The sequence below is a fragment of the Haliotis asinina genome, chromosome 6 (assembly GCF_037392515.1).
Source record: "Haliotis asinina isolate JCU_RB_2024 chromosome 6, JCU_Hal_asi_v2, whole genome shotgun sequence".
NCBI classification, from domain to species: Eukaryota; Metazoa; Mollusca; class Gastropoda; order Lepetellida; family Haliotidae; genus Haliotis; species Haliotis asinina.
Window position 1 is genome coordinate 33,795,425 of NC_090285.1, and position 26,858 is coordinate 33,822,282.

Sequence of the window (26,858 nt, forward strand, 5' to 3'; positions counted from 1 at the left end):
TCACTCCATCTCCTCCCCCGCCGCCTTCCCCAACAACACTCACATTCACTCCATCTCCTCCCCCGCCGCCTTCCCCAACAACACTCCGAAACGCTCCATCTCCTCCCCCGCCGCTTTCCCCAACAGCACTCACATTCACTCCATCTCCTCCCCCGCCGTATTCCCCAACAACACTCCGAAACACTCCATCTCCTTCTCCGCCGCTTTGCTCGTCAACACACCGATTCACTCCATCTCCTCCCCCGCCGCTTTCCCCAACAACACTCCGATTCACTCCATCTCCTCCCCCGCCGCCTTCCCCAACAACACTCCGAAACACTCCATCTCCTCCCCCGCCGCTTTCCCCAACAACACTCACATTCACTCCATCTCCTCCCCCGCCGTATTCCCCAACAACACTCCGAAACACTCCATCTCCTTCCCCGCCGCTTTGCTCGTCAACACTCCGATTCACTCCATCTCCTCCCCCGCCGCTTTCCTCAACAAACCGCAGGTGAATCTTTTTCATTGTCTACTGTTCCCATTCGTCACAATTATTTTCTCCACTCAGACAGCTAAAGCTGCTTCTTCCTCGTATTAATATTTCAAGCCTTCCTCATCTAGGTTCTTCGGGTAGAAAGGGACTGAATGAAAGAAGCAAATCTTATCTTCTTGTAAAGTGCCACCTCAATGTATTTGTCCTTTCACTGTCACTGGTCTTTACGCAATCAATAACAACCTGATTGTTCCCGAGACAGAGGACAATTTTCCAATTACCCAGCAACCCTCCTACGAGCTAACGTAAGTGCTAACCGATAAAGTACCAGGGACATATTCGATCGGATGACTTGGTATGTAAGGTTAACTCGACTCTCCACAGCTCAGCGTCTACGATGTCACTTGTTTGGCTCTGCCTCCGTGTTTGTACATTGCTGGAATTTTAAAATGTTGAAGACGTTTATCGGTGATTTTAGTTTAACTTGAAATACCACCATTGACGTCACAAGTTTCATCTGACGTGTGTGCCGTTTCAGAAATATTACACATAAGGCAAATGTGATATAAATAACGTAAGTCTTATTGCTTGGAAAACAGTTTTCTTGAAGATTCTTGACAAGGGAACTAAGATAGAACCGACCGAGCACAGCGTGACGCTACGAGGCCTGGATATAATGAAACGGAAACGACGTATCATTTATAATTGTGCTTGAAAATGAAATCAGAATTAGATGAGAGTTACTATATATGTTTGCATTTTAGACCATATACGTTTGCATCTTGATAAAGATCAACTGTGTGGTTTCAGGGAAAGTACGTGCCCCAAGAATCCATGTCTCCTAATGTGCTTTTCAGAGTAAGTATATGCCTCTTGTACGAACATGTCTCCTCGTGTGGTTTTAGAGAGAGTATACGTCCCTACAGTATACCCAATGTCTCCTGGTAGTTTTAAAGAATGTCCGTCCCCGTCGCCAGTGATAAAGAGATTGTTGTCACATTTGACCCACATACGCGTGTTTTATCGGGTCATTTAATATTTCGTGTAAATCTGAAACGGTGCAGTTCTTTTGTGGAAATGATGATAACGTTTAATTTTGAGTAAGAAAATGAATTATGCAAGCCATGATGTTGAATTGCTGAAATCATTTGTGAGTGTATTCTCTCGAGACACATGAGCGTTATTTTCAGAGAAGTTGGATATAGGGGGGACCCACTGGCAAACTATACCTCGTTGCTGCTAGCGACGGTGGCAGACTGCCCTAACCTCACACTTGACCTTCGTATACAATGAGCATGCAGGTCAATAAGAAAGTAACTCCAGTCTACGTGCATTAACACACGCTACGAAGCACATCGATTGTAACAACCAAAACTTAACATGAGAATGGAGGCATAACCACTACTGATCCCGCGGCTGTTGGAAGAAAGGCGAGAACCCATGTTAGGCGTGAATTGCCATCCATCACACCGAATAAGTTACCCCACAGACTAATCAAGTCAGTATATCATCAATCTCATTCATTATTGATCCCAGATGCCTTTGAAGCGATCAGTATCGATTTTGCCCGAATTCCCCTCCAACACGGGATCCTCGGTTCGGCTAACAAGATACATTAGCTTTCAGTTCAACTCGTCGTTGGTGGAATTATCTGCCAATTTTAAAACCCTTAAATACGCGTTATGGTTAGAGCGTCATGCATTAACCTTTTGTTTAAGTGGAAGCTGATGATTCAGTAAGCGAGGTCGCTGTGAGGGCAGATTCGTTCTGTTCGTTATTTTGTATTTACCCACAGCTCGGTTAATTAGTGCCCAACAAGGGGTAATTCATCATGAATTATCGTCTTAATTAGACAGTGGATGAAAGACGTAACGTTGTAATGGATGATGACCTTCTGGGTCCTGTAACAGCGTTATGGGGTTTGGCAGCTGCTTGTCGGAAGTTCAGGGAGATAATGAAAACTGATATGACGACGACGACGTCGACGATGATGATGGTGGTGGTGGCGATGGTGCAGTAACAACTTACACATTGAAAACAAAATGTTATGCAGGAAAAAAAACAACCACGACGACGACGATGAAGATGAAAATGATGATGACGATGATGAAGGTGATGATGATGATGATGACGACGACGACGATGATGAAGATGATGACGAAGATGATGATGATGATGGTGGTGGTGATGATGATGATACAGTAGTAATATATATACATTCCAAACAAATGTTATGCAAAAAATAAACAAACAAAAAACAACAAAGAAAAGATAATCACGATGATGGTGGTAGTGATGATGATGATGATGATGATGATGATGATGAATGATGATGCAGTAATAGCACATGCACATTTCAAACAAAATGTTTAACCAGAGAAAACAACGAAAACGACGATGTTGCTGCTGCCGCTGATGATGATGCTGACGTATAAATAACGTACACGTTCCACACACAATGTTCCACAAGAGAAAAACGCGATCACACAGCAAGTCTAACAGCGCCATATGACGACACTGAGCAAAGCTTACGGTCAATGTCCTGACAATACCGTCCTCACTGCGATGCGTGGTCAGCTATTGATGTGCCGCCGGCCCTTATACTGACCCAATATTTCATTATCGGTTCTTGGACACGTATATCCACTCATTTTCCAACCATGATTTGTCTCAGCCCCTTCCTCGATCACTGCTCGAGGCTAAATTTAAGTACCTTACGCCAAGATATGATTCCAAGGCGACGATGTTTATACGTAGTCTTGTCCCAAGCTGTACTGAATGCTGAGTTCATGGATGCATAGTAACTCTATCCATCGAAGAGGCAAAGACAAATATTGCACATTATAAATAATGAATATGTAGTAAGATAGCAACACTCATGATATTTACAACTAGGCAGGATTTGATATCCATGTCATTTAAACTGTTTAACTTGAAGGTTGTGTGACAACGTTGCTTAATCGCATTTAGGGCGGTAGAAGTGTCTCCACATTGAATGGAGAAATATTCATAGACCTTTCAACAAAGGACTCCCTTTCTCTACAGGTGAGTTTGTAGTTTGGTCTGCAGGACAGCAAGCACAACACAAGGTCTTACTCTGAGAGATAGTACAGATAAAAGCTGATCGAGAAGTCTAGGAGTACAATGTTTGTTAGGGAGCAATACAGTTTGTAATTTGCCGACGATATACTCACAGGCAAATACGAAGTGGATAAGTGGATGCATGTAGAGGAGGCCGCACCTGTCACACAATGTCTCATGAAGATGCGCATCTTTGTAGACTGGGCACATCTTGATGATGAGTGAGCCAATCGTTCGTGACTGGATGAAGAGCTAGGTCTCGATGTTGGACTTACGTAAAGAGTGGACGTTCACCATCACTTGATATTTCAAGTGATGAAAGGACAGCAATCCGAGGACCCTAGTCTGCTTTATATTATTTAATAGAAATTATCGTTCAAACTATTATTATTTTACTTCAAAACAAATATTGTGTAAGTCTAGGTTGAACGTTACAAGTGAGGGTGGGTACGGATGCACGACGGCAATTCAGCAGAATCTAAGCGTGACTTCGAAGAGGGTCACAGACCATCGTCCACAGACCATCCTTATCTCCGCCCAGAACAGAGACAGTTGAGGAGAGGATGCATTGAGGACTGTGTGCTAAAATACTATCTGAATGTTTATTTAAGCCAAGGCTCTAGAAGACATCGAGAACGCTTTGTCGATTAATACCCCGCTTGTGTGAACAGTATATCATTTAAATCAGATATTCGGTTACAGAACAGTTACTAATCGATACCACACCAGGGCAGATAGATTGTCTACTCGAACTTTTTAAACCCTTGTCTATTAAATCCACACGGCACTGAAGGTCGCAGAGAGCTGAGCATACTGTCGAATGTCGAACAAAACGGATAAAATCAGATTTATCGTTTAAGATAATTCCTTCTCTCTACTCCATAAAGATGCTACCCCTTGAAGACCCGGACTAGAATTGATCTCTGACAGCCCGTTCCTGTAAGAGGCGAATAGCGGGATTGGGTGGTCAGGTCCGCCGATTTGTTTAAATCGTCATCGTATCCCAACTGCGTAGATCGACGATCACGTCGTTATTCACTCGATTATCTGGTTCAGAAGCGATTATAAATAGACCACCGTTGTATAGATGTAATATTGGAGTGGATCGTTAACAAACAATGAAAGAAAAAATCAGTACCATAAAGGTGTCGAAGAGCAATTATTGCAATGAACCAGTGACAACCAAGTCATCCAGGCCAGCAACCAGCTGTCACCTACGACCCGTATAATGTTTCTGCTTTATGAGAGACCTCCACGTGATCACAGCTTTATTACGTGCTTGTAAACAGATATTAACGGATTGATATACATTTTATTGATTTAAAATATAGCTGGAAATGGATGGATATAGTCATGTTAACAGTCTTATCACACAAGATCCATTTAGTGGCACAGTATAAACATAGACACATTCTAAACACGCAATCACTATGGTGATCCTATTTATGACGTTTGCACAGCCACAGCAAAGCAGATCAGAAGATGCACTTCAGCGCAGACATGTGACGTAGGTTATAATCGCATCAATATCGTGACAGCCGAACTTGTTACACCACAAAACTTCCCATTTGTGAGAATCGAACCCGGGTTCCTGTTTCACAAACAAAGGTAACCTTAGTGCAATGTTAAAGAATGGGAGTTCAGGTTAACCTTAGTAAAGGGTGCTTCGTGAAAGGAGCACCTGAAATCTTTAGCATCTTTGACTTTGTTAGTGCTATATCTTGTATCTGGTGAGGTAGGGCTGCCGAATCTCGAATCTCCACATGGGTACCATGGGTATATATTTCCGGTGTCCCCTGCGTGATATTGCTGCAATATTGCTAAAAAGCGGTATAAAACCTTACTCACTCTCTCTCACTTTGCTTCCTATCGACCGCCAAGTAAGGAAAGCTAATGATCACTTCAAAGATTTGCATGGAGATGATAATTCTGAGATAGCCATCCTTAAACAGACTAATGATGGACCAGCAAGAGGAAGGAAGAAGACATGTGGAGACTTCGTGACGTCATTTCCTGTCTTCCAGGATAATTACAGCTGACATGAACACTGGGTAATGAGGTATAACATATATTTTCGTCAGTGATGCGTTTGATCCATGTTTGTTAAAAACCTGATTTGACATTAATTACGTAATTAACCGGTTTATCCCACAAGCAGCAAGCGGAATTCCGGAAGTCTTAAGTTTTTAACAACGCATGAATTATCCCAGTCAGAATGCTCCACAAAAAAGTTGTTTTCAAACATAAAAAATAAGAATCACAGCCGTTATGTGTCTGTTTATCATTTCAGTTCTGAAATAAATGGATATTTGCTGTAGAATTTCTAAAGTATGATTTTCTTAATTTAACAGGATGCCAGTTCATTTGCTGCAGAGACCATCAAGAGATAGAGACGTTTGCGCATGCGCGCTGATCATGAGGGAAGGGGTGTAGTGATATAGTTTCTGACTATTCACTCATATTTACTGTTTGAGAGCCATGAGTGTGCGAATGCAGCCATAAATCCAGGTTAAAAAATCGTCATGAGTTTTTTCTATATTTTCATGGATTTCCAACTGAATTTTTAGCCAGTGCAGATGATTTTTGTTTTGTTTGTTTTTCCCCAAACATGTTTAAAGGAACTCTCATGTGTTGGGCGTGACGACTTTATGAACTAGGCTACCCCATCACCCCGAATTAAAGATCAGAAAAAACACACACATGTCAGTTCGGCAAACTGCAGTTCTGCTGAATCGGACTGACTTGCATTTTCCTCTCGTGTCACACCTAACCTGATTTAGCAGGCTACAAATTCCCGCCAGTGACACCAACGGCAATATTTCAAACTGCTATTCCTGAAACAAATGTTAATTTTATCTGTGACATTTTGCTAGATGTGTGGCGAGGTTTGTGGAATACAAAAATAAAGGCACAGACAAAAAGTAAATGATAATCTCTGACGTTACTGAAGTCTTAATTAAGTTAGACGGCGATGGTGGCCATTAGTAAGACGGGTCCGCCCAACGACTACAGGAAGAGACGGGTTGACGCCCATGGATGGTCGGTCTGCAGGTGGGTCTGTCGGTTGAGAAAGTAATTATCAAAACACGGAGGTGATATCGGAACGCGTGATCAATAGTTTTAAGAATTTACACAACGTATGATGTTAACAAGATATATACTATCCTTCAAGAGTTTATACTTGCTTAAAAAAAACAATCACTATATGTTATTCATATATATGTGGTTACACAAAAGAAGATGAATTTCTCCACTAACTTGGGGAACCAAATGCAAACCTTATGTAGATGAATTGCGCCTGGATCGTGCATCAAATTGTTAAAACGCATTTGCAAATATCGTGTTTTGAGAAAGCTACGGTGTAGGGTAAAGTTTTGGAAAGAATTCGTCTATTTTCATTGAGCTTCATCATTCATGAACTCATGACAATAACCTTTTCAAGGTTACGAATTGATTTTCAATACATCAGTTCATGTGTAAACAGTACCTTTAAACAGTATCGAATATTTAGCGAAATCTAGTATAGAAGAGCTGGATGGATACGGTGGCTACCGGACACTAATGAGTCTAAAATGTTGAAGAGAACTATAGAAATTGATCTAAAATCATTACACCTGAAATTGTATTTACCAGATGTTTCAACAGACATTTGTATTCGAAGGAAGCACGACGTCGTACATCACAAATGTTAAAAAAGCTCGAACTTTTATACCTTGTACCAATATCTTTAGCCATTTGAGGGGCGATTGGGTAGCCTGGTGGTGAAAGGGTTAACTCGCCACTCAAAAGATCCGGGTTTGATTCCCCTCACGTGTACAACGATTGAAGCCTGCATGTTCTTGTTTCCCCGTCGTGGTATTGCTGGAATATTGCTAAAAACGGAATAAAACCAAACTCACTGAGCTATAGGAGTGACGTGAAAGTGACGTGACCACCCATCCCCGTTAGCCGCCTCTTAAAACAATCGTTGGTTACTGAAGATCAACTTTCAATAGCTTTATTATTCAATACATAAGTGTAAAGCCATAGTAGATAGTCTCAGCTGCTTTGAGACCGATAACATCAAAACACATTGATGCTGGATTGAAAATATCGTCAAATTTAAGAAAAAGTTCGCGACAATACGCGACAATCTGAGTCTGAGTAATGACAATAATTATTATTCACATAGTGTGAATTGATTGATGGATAAATGCTGGTAAAGTGGTGTTTTAACAAATTTATGTTCGCTGTCTGACATGCATTATTTTTACGACATTAATACGGTGTTCGGGGTCAGCGAGGCATGCGCGCAGAGAGATATATGCGGACACTAATTCTGTTAGCATTAAATTATTGCCATGGAAATGAATAATATATTAGTGAAACAATGTGATTTAAACTATGTAGATAATCTGTTTTACACTGCAGTAGGCATAATTTACATCAATCCATGTCTTCTTTTCGATCTTTCCGTCAGTATCCATACATCTGTACCTTTTGTCAATACGTCAATACCAATCCATGTCTACCTTCAGTCAATCCGTCAATATCAATCCATGTCTACCTTCAGTCAATCCGTTAGTGTCAATCCATCTCTACCTTTTATCAGTCCGTCAATATCAATCCATCTCTATCATTTGTCAATCCGTCAGTATCAATCCATACTTACATTCTGTCAATCCGTCAGTATCAATCCATACTTACATTCTGTCAATCCGTCAGTATCAATCCATACTTACATTCTGTCAATCCGTCAGTATCAGTCCATACTTACATTCTGTCAATCCGTCAGTATCAATCCATACTTACATTCTGTCAATCCGTCAGTATCAGTCCATACTTACATTCTGTCAATCCGTCAGTATCAGTCCATACTTACATTCTGTCAATCCGTCATTATCAATCCATATCTATTTTCTGAAAATCCATCAGTATCAATCCATCTGTACCTGCTGTCCATCCGTAAAACGACAGTCGTTTTCCTCCCAGCAGCCTCACAATACAGAGAACCAATGTTTCATTCCAAACATCATCAGTGATAATGGACAGTGGGGTAGCCTAGTGGTTAAAGCGTTCGCTCGTCACGTCGAAGACTCGGGTTCGATTCCCCACAAGGATGTAATGCGTGAAGCACCTTTCTGGTGCCCCACCGCGATATTGCTCGAATATCGTCAAACGCGGCGTAAACCACACTCACATATCAGTACTAACAAGTCGCTGCGTCCTGTCAGCCCTGGTGGACAGAAGATGTCGTCCTCCGTCGTAGATGTCTAGCTTCCCCTCCCGCCAGTGGGAAGTAGCGCGGAAACAGTATCTACAAACAATTTAAACTACAATAATAATTCTCCGACACGTCCGCATTCAATGTAAAGGTATTGTAACACTATCCCCGAGTTCAATTATCCCCAAAGCGACATTAACAGAAACACATACGACTCTGTGGCATCATTGTGAACGACCTACTGCCACAGGGAGCTACAATGTTTAAGGCAATAGGAAAGAGACATTCAGTAGGTCGTCTCATTGCCCGTCGTCATTACAATGATAGGCGACTCTCCTTTGTTGCCTCTACTAATCACTCCGTTGTCTTTGTAAACGGCAGTAATTACTGTGAACGATATCTCGTGTCACCGCAAGATCGATCGCCGGCGGAACAGAGAGCGTCGCTTAATAATTATTAGAATTTCTTCAGAACGAATACTGTAGATGGCGACTGCCTCTTGAGATGCTTCAGATACCTTGACTGTCGTGTTGTCCCAGAGACCCTTGAAGCAGGCAAATCTGATCGAAGAAGGTCGAGTTGGGGGAAGTGGATGGAAAAGGGCTGAATAAATCGTGTTAGAGCTTCACTTGACACCACTAGAGAACGCTTGATTTAATTTTCTGATTTGATGCAATTCACCTCCACTGGAGTGATTTTGATATAGGTTTTGTGACGAACTTAAAAAAAGGAAGATATAATGCAGGAATATTCCTCGATAGGGAACTTAGGCGTGCAAATTGCACAGAAGATAAATGAATACAGTTTAACATGGCTCCGAGTTTTACATGTAAAACCGATATGAACCTCGAGTTTACTGTTTACAAATTGATTACACAGGGATGTTTTTCTTTTCCACGGTTGATTGGGCTGATTGTAAGTAAACGCATCCAGTATATAAATGGAACAAGATGTAATAGTTAATAATAATTATTAATAATTATTAGTTAATAATAATAATAATATAATGCAATGTTCAATTTATGTCAGAGTGGGATGTAGTCAGATCAGGTACGCCTGTGCTGAAAGCAGCAATCGACGAACGAGTGAGTGAGTGAGTGAGTGAGTGAGTGAGTGAGTGAGTGAGTTAGTGAGTGAGTATCCAGACAGTGACACACATTCGTCAATGTTGCCGTTATCAGGGCAATAGGTAGACTAGTTGAGGAGGGGGGCAGCTGTCCCCTGGAACATAGGCTAAAACAGTGTCAAGACCTTGGTACAAGTTATGCAAACGTTATTTCAGTTTAAATCATCTTGACTTCGTGGCGTTGCGTTACAGAGCTTAACAAAGTGAAACTCATCTGAGGTTTCTTAGAAACAATTTAATATTGCCATGATCATCATTAACGTGTCCCAGGTACGTAAACTGTGAAAGAAAGGCTATAATTCGCATTGAAGAGTTATGTCCCCTTGTCATACTAGGACACGCTGTGTATGAATCCCACTTTCATCATGCTCCTTTGTAACGGCTACAGTCGTGCTCTGTAACGGTATAATGAAAGTGGTAAATGTGGAGGAAGACCACAGGTGACACTACGCCGACTTTTAAGATATGGAAAGGAGTGAGTGAGTGAGTTTAGTTTTACGCCGCTTTTAGCAATATTCCGGCAATATCACGGCAGGGGACACCAGAAAATGGGCTTCACATATTGTACCCATGTGGGGAATCGAACCCGGTTCTTCGCGTGACGAGCGAACGCTTTAACCACGAGGCTACCCCACTGCCCCAGATATGGAAAGGAATATTATAGAATAGACTAATAACTTTTCAATGAGTACGACTGGAATTATAAGGATAACTCGACTGTCCCCATTCAAGACCCGAATATTTTTTTCTCAAAGCGAAGAGATGGTTCAGTAACTGCAAAAGAGAATGTTCCCATACTGTCACCACCCATGTAATACCATTGCCATGCTGACTTCCATGTTGTATAGCATGGTGGGTGGCCTAGTGGTGAGGCGTTCGCTTGTCACGCCGAAACCCGTGTTCGATCCCCAACATGGGTACAGTGTGTGAAGCCAATACCTGGTTCCGCAGCTGTGACATTGCTGGAATATTGAAAAAACCTGCGTACAACCAGACTCACGCACTCACCCCATCTGTCTCTTACACAGTGTATTCTTTATTGAGAACACATTCGCGGTGTAGTGTTCAGTGCCGTATGAGCAGAAGGACTGAGTTCGATCCCCGACCACGTCACATCAATGTCACATCAATGTTTAGATCGGGTTAAAACCAGTCTTCATCAATTCATGCTTATCGCAACGGGCAACAAACAGTTTCAGACGATCCGGCTCGCTGACATTGCTGACACGTCATTGTGTCCGAGTTACGGAGAACGGTGGTCATGTTGTTGATCACTGGGTTATCTGGTCCAGACCCGATTATTTACAGAACGTCGACATATAGCTGTAGCATTGCTGATCTCAGCGTTAAACAACACGCAGTAATATCGGTGCCCATGTCAAATGGCAGGTTGGCTTACATGGATAGTTCGTGTGCTGGACAGAATGGATAGAACCATTAACAGTGCAAGGAAACGCTCACAGAGACACGTGAGTGGACGCCGCTCCTAGTGTGACGTCAAACGTCATTCCGGCTAGGTTTACCTTGTTGTTTTAGCTTTTGGCTCATCTATAGACAATGTACAGATGGCCACAGTAGTTTCAAATGCTAATGATACATTTACTCAGATACATTAAATATTACGGTGAAACTCACTGGCTCTTGGTGGCTGAATAGTTCCATGTCCGCCCTGTGATCCCATTAGCTAATGAAAGATTAGAGATTTTATTAATCAGTTGTGTTTATTGCAACCATTACCAGATGAACGTTTCATACAACCGGATGACGCTGTTCTTTGTAAACTGGTGTTTTATAAGTATATCCAGCAGGTATCCAGGGAACCCATGCCAACTGTGAAATAGGTACAGTCAGTCGCCAGTCGTCAATATCAGTAGTTAACAGTAGTCTTCAATACCGACAGGCCCGTGGAGATTCGGATTATAACTTGTTTTCGGTGACCCAACAGGATCCAGTGGTCAAGCTCACCGACACGTGCCATTGGATCCCAAATGCGTAGACCGATGCTCATGTTGTTGATCAGTGGATGATCTGGTCCAGACTCGATTATTTACAGACCGTCGCCATATAGCTAGGATATTGCGGAACGCAGCGTAAAACTAAACTTACTTACTCACTCTTCTCCAACCCGACAACGTGTTTAATGGTCAGCTGTCGCCTCAGCTATTCCTGAAAACGCAAAATATGAAGTGGATAAAACGTTATGAACCAGGTAATGTCATGTCGGAATAGACTTCATCACAAATGCGCCATGTCAAATGGATTTCATAACGTTACCATAGCTACAAACAGATCATGCGAGTCATTGACCGTTTCCGTATAAGATAGCCAACGATGATCTGCCCGTTATTGTTTGCCACTGTTTCCATGGTAACTGGTGGAATTGACTAGGCAGGGAAAGTTATGACTGGCTGCATATCAGCGTACCCCTGACTGTGTTTATGTTGCTTACAATATCAACCACTGGTTTGTCTCGATTATTTTCCTGCTCTCGTGATAATGAATATTTAAGTTGATCGTCTACTTTCAAGGTGATATTAGTGTTAAACAAATGGTGTTATTGCAAAAACGACCTATTGTTTTATAGATTTACACACTATGACTAACGAGATCGCGTATCAGACTCGCTGACAGGGTCATCGTAACCCAGTTTCGTAGATCGATGCTCATGCTGTCAATCTCAAGACTGTCTGGCGTTATACCGTCTCCGTAAGACGCTGGAGTCACCATTTCTTTCTGAATCCGATGCGGTTCCTAGCAACTATTCTGCAGAATCTCGGAATATGGAACTCGCGAAGATCCGGGTTTAAAATGATCTTCAGTAAACCATGCTTGTCGTAAGAGACGACTAATGGGATCGGGTAGTCAGTCTCCCTGACTTCTTTGGCACATGTCATCAAATCCAAGTTGCGTAGATCAATGCTAATCATTGATCACTGGATTGTCCGATCCAGACTCGATTATTTCCAGACCGCCGCCATGTAACTTGACTACTGCTGAGTGCGGCATTAAACAACAAACCAATTTGAACGGTTCTATTAATATCACGAAAAAGCCAAACAACGATGTTTTTGGATCATCCACAGCAATATTTTCATTAAATAGTAGCATCGCACCTGTCGCCGTGACGTCATTGTCAAACAATCTCGTGTCTCACAGCTCCTATCGTCTAAATCATTCATTTAGTATCACATCCGTTACGACGCGGTTGTCTATCAGCCTGTCCCACAATACAAGCATCAAGTATATCTGTAGCGACACGCTGGTGTATTGAACGAGCCTTATGAGACGGTGGTAGTGTTGATTTGATTAATGAGTGAGGGGAAGACAGGTGCGTATATTGTTCATGAAAACTGCATCCACTGACCCTAACTGACCTCGCTCAGTCGTCACGCGCCCAGCACACACATGATTGATAGACTGATACATTTCTATACTGATATGAACAGCAGCTATGTGGCGTGCAGTCAAACACCGTGAGGCACTGCTTGTTTGTATTCGTCTACGGAGATTTGAACAGTTACTTGAGCGCGTCAAATCATGGTGCGAGGAGACAAGCTTTACGCATTCTTTGAATTAGCGATTAAAGTTAGATATTTATCATCTAGTCCTGTGAGATTGTTAGCGCTTTAGAGAATATCCAGTGCTTGTAACGGTGTTTCAATGATGTGACAGCAGCATGATGTGAGCTACAGTGTATGTGGCTTTCGATCTCGCGATCGTTAGATTCCGGATTTCTACAAAGGCTTTATAATAATTGAGATTCAGATTGTGGAGTGAGCTAGACTCCAGGCAGCCACAATTAAGGTATTGTCAGCAACCACGCGAACCATATGCTACACAACGTCAATACTTCACAGGTACATCTATTCTACGTATCTCGCTTGTGTACACCACGTTCCCAGAATGTTTATCCCTTCCACACTACATTCCTTCAATAAACCGCATTCCTCCATCGTATACACCACATTCCTATACTGTATACATCACATTCCTCCATCGTATACACAACCGTCATGGTAGTATGCAAAACATCCACCCATAGCATATGACAAACAACATTCCTTCAATGTACACACCACATTCCTGATCTGTAAACATCACATTCCTCAATCATATACAGATCAGTTTTCCATCGTATACAGAACAGTCTATAAATTGTATACACAACATTCCTCCAATTGTATACAAAACATTCTTTCATGTTAAGGTCAACATTCTTCCATTGTATGCATTGCATTTCACCATCGTTGACACCACATTCTTCCATCGTTGACACCACATTCCTCCATCGTATAAATCACATTCCTCCATCGTATACAACACATTCCTCCATCGTATACAACACATTCTTCAATCGCACACCATTCCTCCGTCGCACACACTACATTCCTCCATTGTTGGCCCCACATTCCTCCATCGTACACACCACATTCCTCCATCGTATAAACCACATTCCTCTATCGCACACCACATTCCTCCAACGTTGATCCCATATTCCTCCATCGTTGACACCACATTGTTCCATCGTTTAAACCACGAGCATCCATGGCACTCTTTTAGATCTGACACACCATGTCGGGAATGACTCCAACCACCAAACTGAGTACAATGTGTGAAGCTCATTTCCGGTGTCCCCAGTAGTGATATTGCTGTAACTTTGCTAAAGGCGGCGTAAAACAAACTCACTCACTCAACCACCACGCTACCCAGTTGATCCATCAACTCTAACTGAATCCTTTTGCATAAACCCTAAGCTGGATTATGGAAGTCCCCATCTAATAATACTAAGAAGAACACACACAACATTGTATGGATCATAACACTACCTAAAGTCATATCAGTATTTCCGAGTGCCATAAGAAGCACTCGCCTTAGATACAGCATAGTTGTCACTCGCCTTAGATACAGGGTAGTTGTCACTCGCCTTAGATACGGGATAGTTGTCACTCGGCTTAGATACGGGATAGTTGTCACTCGCCTTAGATACGGGATAGTTGTCACTCGCCTTAGATACGGGATAGTTGTCACTCGCCTTAGATACGGGATAGCTGTCACTCGCCTTAGATACAGGATAGTTGTCACTTGCCTTATATACGGGAAAACTGTCACTTGCCTTAGATACAGGATAGTTGTCACTCGCCTTAGATACGGGATAGTTGTCACTCGCCTTAGATACGGGATAGTTGTCACTCGCCTTAGAAAGGGGATAGTTGTCACTCGCCTTAGATACGGGATAGTTGTCACTCGCCTTAGATACGGGAAAGCTGTCACTTGCCTTAGATACAGGATAGCTGTCACTCGCCTTAGATACGGGATAGCTGTCACTTGCCTTAGATACAGGCTAGTTGTCAAAATCACTCGGCAATCCTTAGGCTTCTGGGGCATTTTTGTGCGAAACAATCGATAATACAACCAGTGTTGCTTTTGAAGAAAGCGCCATAAATATATATGTCACGGAGATTCAATTGTCAATGGATGCGATTAAAACATATATGAGAAAGACGCTGAATGTTCGTAATATTCCAGTCATATCCCTATAAATTCTCAAATTTGGTCCAGACAAACTGATGATAAATATCATGAACAACAGACCGGACGGTCGGTGTACATGACCACTTGATCCACATCATGACACACATGTGTTGGTGTGGATCTATATCGTTGATGGAATCCCCCGGGCTACGTGAGTGAGTGAGTGAGTTTAGTTTACGCCGCTTTTGGCAATATTCCAAGAATATCACTAAGGGACACCAGAAATGTGTTTCACAGATTTTACCCATGTAAAGAATCGAACCCGACCTTCGGCGCGACGAGCAAACGCTTTAACCACTGGCCTACTCCACCGCCCCAACAAGAGTTCAGGCAACAATGAGTTAGGACGGGCGTTTCATAGTTTTTTAAATACTATTTAAGTCATACCATTGCGGCATGTAAACTGCTTCAGTGCTGGGTAATATCATGAACAGTGATTAGAAAAAGGACAGGTCAGATTTGTGGTCAACCACCCGATCCCGTTAGTTAGACCATCATGTCATCATACATGTAGGATAAGTATGGTTGCAGGTAACACACGTCATGTAGTAACTCCAGGGAGGTCTTCATGCCTGGATGTTTGGTTATTGTTTAAATATTGCAATATTTCAACTATATGGTAGCAATCTGTTAATAATGGATTCTGGACCAGACATTCCAGTGATCAGCAGCATGAACATCAATCTATGCAACTGGGATACGATGACATGTGTCAACCAAGTCAGCGAGCCTGACCACCCGATCCTGTTAGTCGCCTCTCACGACAAGACAGACCACCCGATCCTGTTAGTCGCCTCTACGACAAGACTGACCACCCGATCCCGTTAGTCGCCTCTCACGACAAGCCTGACCACCCGATCCTGTTAGTGGCCTCTACGACAAGACAGACCACCCGATCCTGTTAGTCGCCTCTACGACAAGCCTGACCACCCGATCCTGTTAGTCGCCTCTACGACAAGACTGACCACCCGATCCTGTTAGTGGCCTCTATGACAAGCATGGGTTACTGAAGATCAATTCAAATCCGGATCTTCACGGGTCCATCATGCCTAGAAGATGCCGAATACTGGATCCAGGTACAGAGACTTGATGAACTCTGCACATCAAACTGCAACTCCCTAGAACACAGTCCAAGCGTTCGACAACACAAAATCTAGAGCTGCATCGTTGTCGACACCGCGTAGAGTTACGTTCAAGTTGGCAACGTGGTCTTATTCAAGATCAGTCTTTCATGTCTTTCTGAATTTCTGTACGGAAGATGATACATGTCACTCAATCGTTATTGGTCGGGGGACGCTACGTGTCGTCTTACAATGTAGCCTGCTGAGATAAGCTTCCTGGAAGTGCTTTGACATTTACATAGCTTTTAGTAAGCGGTGATTTGCACGTTTTTGAAACTCTTGACCACTTATATACTATCAAGCGTTCCAACGTGATCGATTGTGCGCCAGTAGTGGTGTATGCCCTCTGGTTACGCGGAAATAGGCTTCAGCTTCTTGTTTGGGGAAAATCAGTGCGATTATGTCTTCTGGTACAAACGGGGACATGCATGGTAGAAGGTCAGGCGTTAGACATGCTCACTGGACATACAGGTGTGTCACTGGGTAAGATCACCACTGATCCGATAAGATCCTGGTTAGAACTGATCTTCCGTCCCCTGACAGACTTGGTTGACACATGTCATCGTATCTCAGTTGCGCAGATACTCATGATTTTGACCACAGTACTGTCTGGTCCAGAATCGACTATTTCCAGACCACTGTCATGTAACTAGAAGAGTACTGAGTGAGGTCTTAAGCAACAAACAAACAAACAAACAAACAAACAAACAAACAAACATTTGTTTCGGTGGCATTCTAGAACTTGGCGGCATAGAGATGACGAATTCTATGGATGATAAACTTTTCTCTTTACAGTGTAGCGACTTTTCGGTATAGCTTCTTCTTCGGCACAGCTTTTTACACCGTTTTCAAGCATATGACTGTAAATCATATGAAAACAAAAGCTCGCCACTGCCCTCCCTACAGTGCGTGCATAAATACGGCAGCGCGACTGACCCCGGTAAACTTGAGTTTTGTGAGTCAGCCTGTGTACGACGGCAGGGAGTCCTTGAGAAAGTTTCCATGAACACTGGATGCTGCCACGCCCAAGGGAGGTTACTCTACCGCTTCAAACGCTCAGATGCTAATGATTGAATCTCCTCCACCTGTCATGAAATACGTGGGCTGTCAAATATGAGACATTTCAAATATAATAATATTAGTACAGATCCTTAATGCAATATCGGCTCAACGCACGCCACACACCCAACATTTCGCGTCGATATGTGTCACTCAATCGAATTGTGACCGCCCAAAGACATTAAATCCTGAGCTGACGCATTGACAGAAATGATTGCAGTGTCCTTATACAGTCTTGAAAAGTCTTAGACAAGGATCTGTTAGTAACAGCTGTCATTACGTTGCATTTGTCATTGTATATTAGCGGGCCACTCATCAATATCAGCCAAATATGTGTTGATATTTTTAGCGTGCAGATGAACGGGACTGTCATGTGTGCGAGTACGGATGGTGATGGCACAGCACAGGTTAATGAAACATATATTTGTCGGCACTTGTGCAGGTGGTTCTCGCACACGCGGCAGTCGGTTTCTCTGCACTTCTCCCTCGTATCAAACAGTGAACTGAGTCAATGTTTGAATGATAGTTTATTAAACAACATCTTTTTCTTTATGTGGCAGTCAGTAGATTCGTTAAAATGTAGGTATGTAGGTCATGTGTTCCTCAAACCCTTAACAAACCCAAGCCATCACGTGGTCAACTGATTGGCCAATCTATTGTCTAACAGCCTGCACTCATTCTGCACACTCTCACTCAACAAAGTGACACTCGACAGAAATATTTTCCAATTAAGGATAGTTCAATATATCTCTGTATATTTGTATTTTTGCATTTAGATGTTACAGTACAGCAAACATGTTCTATTAAAATTAACTAGGTATTTCCTATTATCTAAATCTTATCCATTATATATGCTAAGTCAGGCTCATCAATTGTAAGCTTTTGTAATTACTAACAAACAGCTTTTCTATATCTTTACTCTCATGTGCATGAGGCAAGAGTCTGAATGTGTTGTAGAATAAGTGCATTTAAGTTCTGTTGTGGTTAGGCATGTGTATACAGTATGCGAATTATAACATTTCAAAATTGGGAAAGATTTCCGCCCGTAACCCCCGTTTTCGTTTTTTAAATTCATTCTGTGTGTTGTAATAGATGGTTTTATAGAAGGCTTACCCTAAACCTAACCCTAATCCTAAAATTAAACCTAATATAATGTTAAATCTAAACCCTAAACCCTATCCCCTTGAAATAATCATAACAAACCGATTACATTTCGAGCGTGGGTTACGGGTGGAACTCTTGCCCAAAATGGTGTAAGTGTATTACTCTTAGTTATGAGAGTATATATATTTTATTCAGCTATGTTCTGGATACAGAGTGTCGCTGGTCGACACCCGATCTCATCCACACGGTAGGCTCATTGCTTGCATTGTCCATTTGAAATTCGTATAAAACATGTCCTACTGTTTTGCATAATTAACTACATGTATACTCATTACCTTAGAAATATAACAGACATCAGTTAACCTCCTACTCACTCACTACATGAGTATGATTTGTAAAACGTGTTCATAATGGTACTGCAATTAGAATATATATCAATATATATCTTGCTATATACTTAGCCAGATTGGTTGTAACCTTACTGTGTATTGTATGTTATCAAGTCTGTTTATAACTACTAGTTCGAATTATTGCACATTGATGATTTTATTATATGTACTATTAAATACTCCTCGGGCAATCGCACACAACCGTAGCGTGTGTCTGTGCCTATTTACATCCACAGCCCTGCTACATTTATAGGACAAAAATTCTGAAAAAAACCCTACAGATCAGAGTTGGTATGATGTTTTATCAGCGTTTCATTGAGTATTTAATGTTTATCAGTTTTCAGGTTAGACTGAAATTCATCTGTTCACTTTGGAGCCAAACGGACAATATCAAATTTATCATTGTGTATAATTGTGTATATTCAGGTACTAAATGCCAGTCCATGTTGTCGACAACGTGTAGAGCAACGTTCGCTTGTAAGATGGAATGGTGGTCACGTGAAAACGCTTCCTGCCTCTGGAGGTTCCCAGAATGTGAAACATTACAAAATCCAGGCTTTCAAAATCCTTTGGGTAAATGTGAGGTGAACAAGCTATATCTCCCTTCCAGACGTTCCTGACCAATACATCCTCCAGCTGATCGCGACAAAGCTCTACTAATCAAGGTCCCGTTCCACACAGCGTGGTATCGTACTGGTATCAGTACTGTAAGGGTACGTAAACTGTCAACCGTACATAAACTGTCAAATTACGACAAGTAACGTTACGATGACATCAAGGATCGCGACCTGAGGTCTGTTTGCAGTGAAGACGTACCGATGAACTTTAAACACAAAAGTAAATCGAATAAAGTGAAATTAAGATTGCGAATCCTCATAATTTTACCCTGCCAACTGAACATTTATGTCAGGATTTTATTCAGCTCAGGATAAAAGTACTTTAACAAACAAACGATCATAGATTTAAATCGCTATTCTTGGTTTGTATTACAAGGGGGTAAGCGTAGGAGTTGGCAGAGTGAAACAAATGAACGTACGTGACCAACCCTACTTGTTCTCGGCGTTTCATTTAATGAGCATACCCCCTTGTAATATAAACCGATAATAAGGATTCGAATCTATGATGTACCCTATTCTACCCGGATCATCTCGGGTCTCTTGATTTTGGCAACATGTATTGTGTTGTATATTTGGAATCAGCGCCTTTTCCCTTGTAATTGTCATCAGATCACAACCATGGTCCAGACATGTATACAAGAATGGCATGCTGGGGATCTAGAGTATATGTTAATATCTATTAAATTAAATATCTGAACATCACAGTTCTACCTTCTGTTGTCACCCCCAACAATTACGTTCCATTTAAACACTAACAACCACAGCGATCTCCCCCTCCCAAAAAAACAAAAGAAAAAAAAAAGACAAAACAAAAAACAGTATATCAATTTATCATCCACAAACATTTTATTAATGTCCCCATTGGTGTATATCTAACCAAATGAAATGCTTCCACTGTCATGCACAGGCTTCAATATTCTTTACAAACTTTTAGACATGATACAAAAAAATAATAATTTATTTCAATGAATTATATTCATCTTCTGCATGCAAACATCACAATATTCATATCACAGCTTTTGTAACTGTTCATAAATGGAATCCAACATACTAATGTCAGACAAGCCACACTGAGCACAAGGAAACAAAAGGACAATCTGTAAAATGTAGCTAACAAAGCGTCAAAACAATTTCTTGCTTTAGCCATACCAATTTTATTTCTTGTTTTACGGATTTTTGTCCTCTGAAAACCTAAAGGCATGAGGGGAAAAATAAACTCAAATCACCAATCAAAGTAATATTCCTTCTATAGTATTCAAAGTATTTCACTTTTGGCAAGTCATGAAGTGTATATGGGGGAAAAAAAACAATAAAAAAATTCTTGTAAGTATACATTTTTGGCCAATAAAAACATTTTGAGAGGGGAAAATTCATATTTATTTATTTTTCTTATTCTTGCATTCTTGCAAAAAATATGACAGGCAAATCTGTAAAACAAGGAAAACTGGCCTGGCTTTAGCATGATACTTTCACAATTCCCCACAAACTCATCACCCATGTTAACAAAATCCCTATTAAATATTATGTTCACAGCAATAATATATTTCAGGTCAACCTGAGACCACTCCAGGCTAATTATGGACATCACCATTTGGCACCTGAGGACAATAATCCTCAGGTCTGTATGGGACTGTATTGAACTGATATGACATGCTTATGTGGGTTGGAAATGTGATATTGGAATTTTATATGAGACCTAGAAATCACAACATACCACATTTCTGAACATACCACATTTTTTAACTAAATGCCCCTAATATTAATAATTAAATTGCACAGACTTCTATCAAACAACAGATGCTCTATGTAACATATACCGAGGCAAACAAATAAGGTAACACCACTTCATGGCAGTGTTTTTTCATCTGTTCTCAGAATTCCTCCAAGAGCTATTAAAACTGGTAATGAAAATGGGAAAATATTAAAATAATGCTTGAATTTATCCTGTATTCCTTTAGTCGTTTCTCTCATCATATGTAACTGAATTAGTGTACATACATGGATATGAACTTCAGATTTCCTACAAAACTATTACACTTGTGCGCTGCTACAATCTGGATAAAGAAATAATTTACCAAGTGAACTCAACTTGCAAACATACAGTATGACAACCATCACAGAGAACAAGAGATTTTCATTCATTACAGAGTGAAATCAGCAATTGTATTGACTTGATTTAATAGGTGAATCAGCAATTGTATTTGGCATGGTTTGTTTAACAGTAGATGTAAATAAAATCTTTTGCTTAAAAATAGTTTATTTAATACTGTCTGAGTAGAAAATTCTTCCTCAGTTCCTTGGGAAGCAACTCTTACAGCAAACATATGTTCAGCATATTCACTACATCTCCAAGTCTATGGGGAAATATTATTTACATTTTACACTTGCTACATCAATCCTCGCAGGTGTAGACAAGTAGAATCTATTGGGTAGACACCAATATTTACACTGATGGTAACAAATACACACATATCATTCGGAATATTTAAATCAATAAAAATACATCCCATCGGCGAGAAACAACAACTTACAAATACAAGTTTAATCTTTTTCTGAAATTCAAACATAACAAAATTTAGTAGGAAATCTATTAGCAAACAATCTTGTCAGATAGTGTCAGGCACTAGACCTGATAAATCATAAAACTACATCAATCCCATCTTAGATAAAAAACATAAATACCCACGCACTAAATAGTAGCTACTGAGGAGAAACCAGACATGGGTGTGACACATTGGGGAACATAACTCCTAGTCCTCAGCATGTGAGTGTTTGAACCACGAGGCTACACCTAACCATCCTGACACATAATGGACAGCTGGGTACCCATTAAACTGACATTATGTACAAGTGAACAAACAAATCTGCATTTATGAGTGAGTGATGTTAGTTTTACATTGATTTTAGCAATTACACATCGGGGACACCAGAAATGGGCTTCACACATTGCCCCTATGTGGGGAATCGAATCTGAATTAGTGTGACGAGCAAATGTTTAAACTACAAGGCTACATCTCCTCTTGGACAGCCATGACTGCTATATAACCGCTTCATAATAGACCTTAAACATGTGACTGCAGTGACTTGGAAATGTATTGTACATTATTAATTCAACATAAGTTCAATGATTCAAACTGCCAAACAAATTCCGGTCCAACAGATTTCACTGTGAATAATATGCACACACTCTCCATTTCAATGTGTATAGATGTGTGAGCTAAAATATGTGACATTAGCAATATTACTACAAAACAGCTGGAGCTAATGACCACATACACTAACTACAATAATCAAGTCAATTTTTTCAAATAATGACAGCTTTCCAGATGTTGCGGATCAGTACAAATCATATTCCGCTGCAAGCTGCAATGGTTGGGGTATAGTTCAATAAGCCACCACAGGATTATACAACTTCCATTCTCATTATCCATACATTAAAAAATTCGAACACCCAAACTGTTTTCGGTCCCAGATTTTCACCGCAAATTGTTTGCACTCATTTAAATTTGAACAAATACTGTGTAAAACCCTGATTGCAGATATAAGATTCATGTCAGATTTCTCAGATCAAATTGTCTACAAATAGCTGATTTTACAATAACATGGCTGACAGAGATGTATATGAATCTAGTGAAACAAACAGGGACAGATTCCAATTGTTTGTTATGGGGTTTACACAACTGCTAATATACATAATTGGCAGATGGGCCTTTATATACAAAACAATGAAATTGTACAGTTATATGGTGATATGTCTGCAAAACACTCAGAACAATTCAAATCAAGCAAACAGTTCTTTGTGAAACTGTTAAATGCTAAGGATTGTTTGTGAAACCTGGGATATTTTATTCAAAATTAAAAAAAAAAATACATAGTCATATTAAGTTACAAAAGAGTCATTAAAGCAGAAAATGACAATTAATCTATGAAAAGAAATTGGTTATTTAAAAAAAAGATGGTTTTGGGTGCATGCTTATGAGTAACTTTCCAGGCAAGTTCCAAAATTACAAGGCAAATTCAGTTCCTATATAACAGATCAACTTGGAACATCAAATCCCTACATCCTGGAACAACCAAAGAGATACAACTCTGCATGATGAATTATTGTCCTTGAAGAAATACTTCAAAACAAAATACACTACAATGCACCTTAGTCTACTTGATACTGGTGTACTTATCTCTAGGAGACTGGCAAAGGACGCACATTACTCTACTCTTATGAACAGTAAACATCCAAACAAAATATATTTACAGAACTCACTGAATTGTGAGATATATACCTTCAAGTGTAGACATTAAGTAGTGACCGGATTATCACCAGGCATCTCACAACATATGAAGCACCATTTGTGAAAGCCACACATTCTAAAGATTTTGAAATTAATAAATTTTCAAATAATCCAGTAGACACAATCACTGACTTATTCAAGAACAGTATCAAATGAAGTAAAAGCTGTTATTGCTTGATAATTAGCAACAGGAAAACAAGCTTGACTGACAGTCTCAGTGAAAACAATGGATGGAGTGTGAGTGATTTTGGTTTTACGCTGATTTTAGCAACATTCCAGCAATATCGAGACAGGGAACACCAGAAATGGACCAAACGTATCAATGTGGAGAAATGAACCCTGGCTCTGTGTGACAAGCAAACACTGTATCCACTAGGCTACCCAAGTGTGACTGGAACTTTTGTAGTATATACATTACTATACAGGATCAGCTGGCTACAAGGAAGTGAAGGTGTGTGTGCCTCTTGTGTGGGGAAAGAACAATTGATTCAGGTCTTTAACACTGACTGTCTCACTGAAAAAGGTATGACAAAACAAGTACTGGCAAGAAGTTCACGAATCAACAACCATGATAAGCACCTGTCTCGCATCTGACCCCACCATGTAAGGAGGCTGGCATGTTAAGGGTTGCAGCAACATGGCACCAGGTTTGAATGAGGGGTTGGCTGTAGTGGGGATGACCATTCATGTTTGAAGTGTACCTTGTCAAGCTGCTGAAAGAAGAGGGAATGCTGACTGACTGAATTTAGTTTTACGATGTTTTTCGCAATATCAAAGCAAAGGACACCAGAAATTTCTTCACACATTGTAGGAATGTTGTGAATACAACCTAGGGTGACAAGAGAATGCTTTTACCACTAGGCTACCCCACTGCCCCTGAAAGGAATGCAGAAGTGAATGCAGGTCATTGTCATGACCACTGTGGTGACAGCTACAGGAATATGAATGTGCTGTGCCAACTGCCAACTGATCCTTACTGCGAGCGACTCACTGACTGCAAGTGGCTGACTGACTTGTGTTTCTGTAAAAATAGTACTGATATAGTAGTTGAAGATGTTGTTCAGTTTTTGTTTGTGTGCCCAGTATATAATCTGATAAGAGAATAGATCTTGTAAATTACTAGTATGCAGTAAAGATCATGAAATTATTCTAAATGTGGCAAAATATGTTACACATTGTTTGTCTCTGAAGTGCATAGTCATTGTCACTATCACTATATTGTTATATATATTTATGTTCAATGATGTACATGGGCTGGTGGCCTGAAAAACAAATAAACGGTTTACTGACTGACTGAATTACGTGAAGCTGCTACTAACCAGTCTGTGGATAGTAAACTCCACATGGGACAGTAAATCTCCACAATCACTGTGGAAGAGGCTAGGGAATTTTCATGTAGTCATTTTGTAAATACATCACTCTCTCTGACTTTTTAAGTTATAATACACATTTAAATCAAGCATGATTATTACCTGATAAAAATGTTCACCATATTATTAGAAGTACCTCCATGACGAAATTTGTGTCATATTGACAATATCTTCTCCTCATCTACTTTGGTAATCTCTTGCTTAGAGTCTACATTCAAATTTCAAACTTGTGAATTATTTTGTGGGCTAGTAACTTTCAGGCATACCTAGCCTGACTACCTAGCAAAATTTGGAAACTATTTCCCAGACAGCTTTTTAATGTTCTTTCAATTACATCACTGCATGAAAGAATGATATTGGATGACATCCTGAAGTGATGCAGGTGTCAGGTGTTTACAACTCCAAAAATCCTGAAGTGTGAGACGTCATGGCTGCAATCCTGTTTCGTAATCTGTACCCTCTCAGTGTAAACAGAAGTGTAACTACAAAGGTACAGGTTAGGTTTGTGTTTACAATAACCTTTGTACTCCTTAACTGACCATCTCCTAAGTTACTTTCATCCTGACCATCCACTTTTAGAAATAAACATACATGTGAAACCAATGGATGTGACACAAGGAGAAAAATAAATAGCCATCTGTCGTGAAGTTAGTGTGAGCTTTTGATGAGATGATGACATATTATGACGTGGTCATGAGCATATACGAACAATGGTTATGGAAATACACATCTAGTTCTCATTCCAGCAGATCATCATCGCTGTCGTCATGGTAACTCCGCACTTGAGCCGTTGTCGTCTGTATTGTGGTGTCTGTAGATGTATTAGGCAGTGTTGTGATGTCATTGTCATGGTCCATGAAGAAGTCTTCATCCACTTCGGGGTCCTCATCATCTTGAGTCAACTGGAAATCAAGGGAGTTAGTGAGAGAGTGAGCTGGGTTTAGGGTTTCGGTTACATGTCTGTTCAATGAGGGAGGGAGAGTTGTAGATGTCACTTTGGTGAGACCACGACATGAGATAGGTGCAGACAGACCAATAAACACTATCAAAGTGCATCTGGAAATTAAACTTGTGCTACAACTTATAAGGACTTCATTAAAAGGAGGGATGACGAAACTGTATACTACTGGAGTCACTTCCATCTACTGTACCTCCATCCCATAACCCCTTGATGTGACCCTCCATAATCTCTGAATAAATTTTTCACCCACAGAAGTCTCCTGCAACAACTTGCACCTCCCTTGATGTGAAATCTTGTACTCTTGTTTGAATATTTACTACTAGTACTAAGATCAGCAAGAAGGTAACTCCACTCAGGCATCTCCTCAACTTTTCATACTCACTATTTGACTGCAACTTGTGAGTTTTAGCGAAGAACATATCAAACATTGTTTCCAAATTCTTCCGTGTAAGCTTCTAGGGCTAACCATTATCCCAGGCAGGTCAGGAACAGTGGATTAACAAGTTGCTCTTTTTTCAAGTACAGTACCCC

The 26,858-nt window shown here is 40.6% G+C and overlaps 1 protein-coding gene across 2 annotated transcripts in view; it reads right to left on the reverse strand.

Annotated features, from left to right (window-relative positions):
- Positions 1–20,534: 20,534 nt before the first annotated feature.
- LOC137286325 (cation-independent mannose-6-phosphate receptor-like) overlaps positions 20,535–26,858 on the reverse strand; it is a 62,282-nt gene continuing 55,958 nt past the window's right edge. For both annotated transcript variants that reach the window (XM_067818114.1, XM_067818115.1), the window contains exon 43: positions 20,535–26,268. In XM_067818114.1, coding sequence (XP_067674215.1) covers positions 26,104–26,268 — 165 coding nt within the window. In that variant the 3' untranslated portion in view covers positions 20,535–26,103. The remainder of the gene's footprint in view (positions 26,269–26,858) is intronic.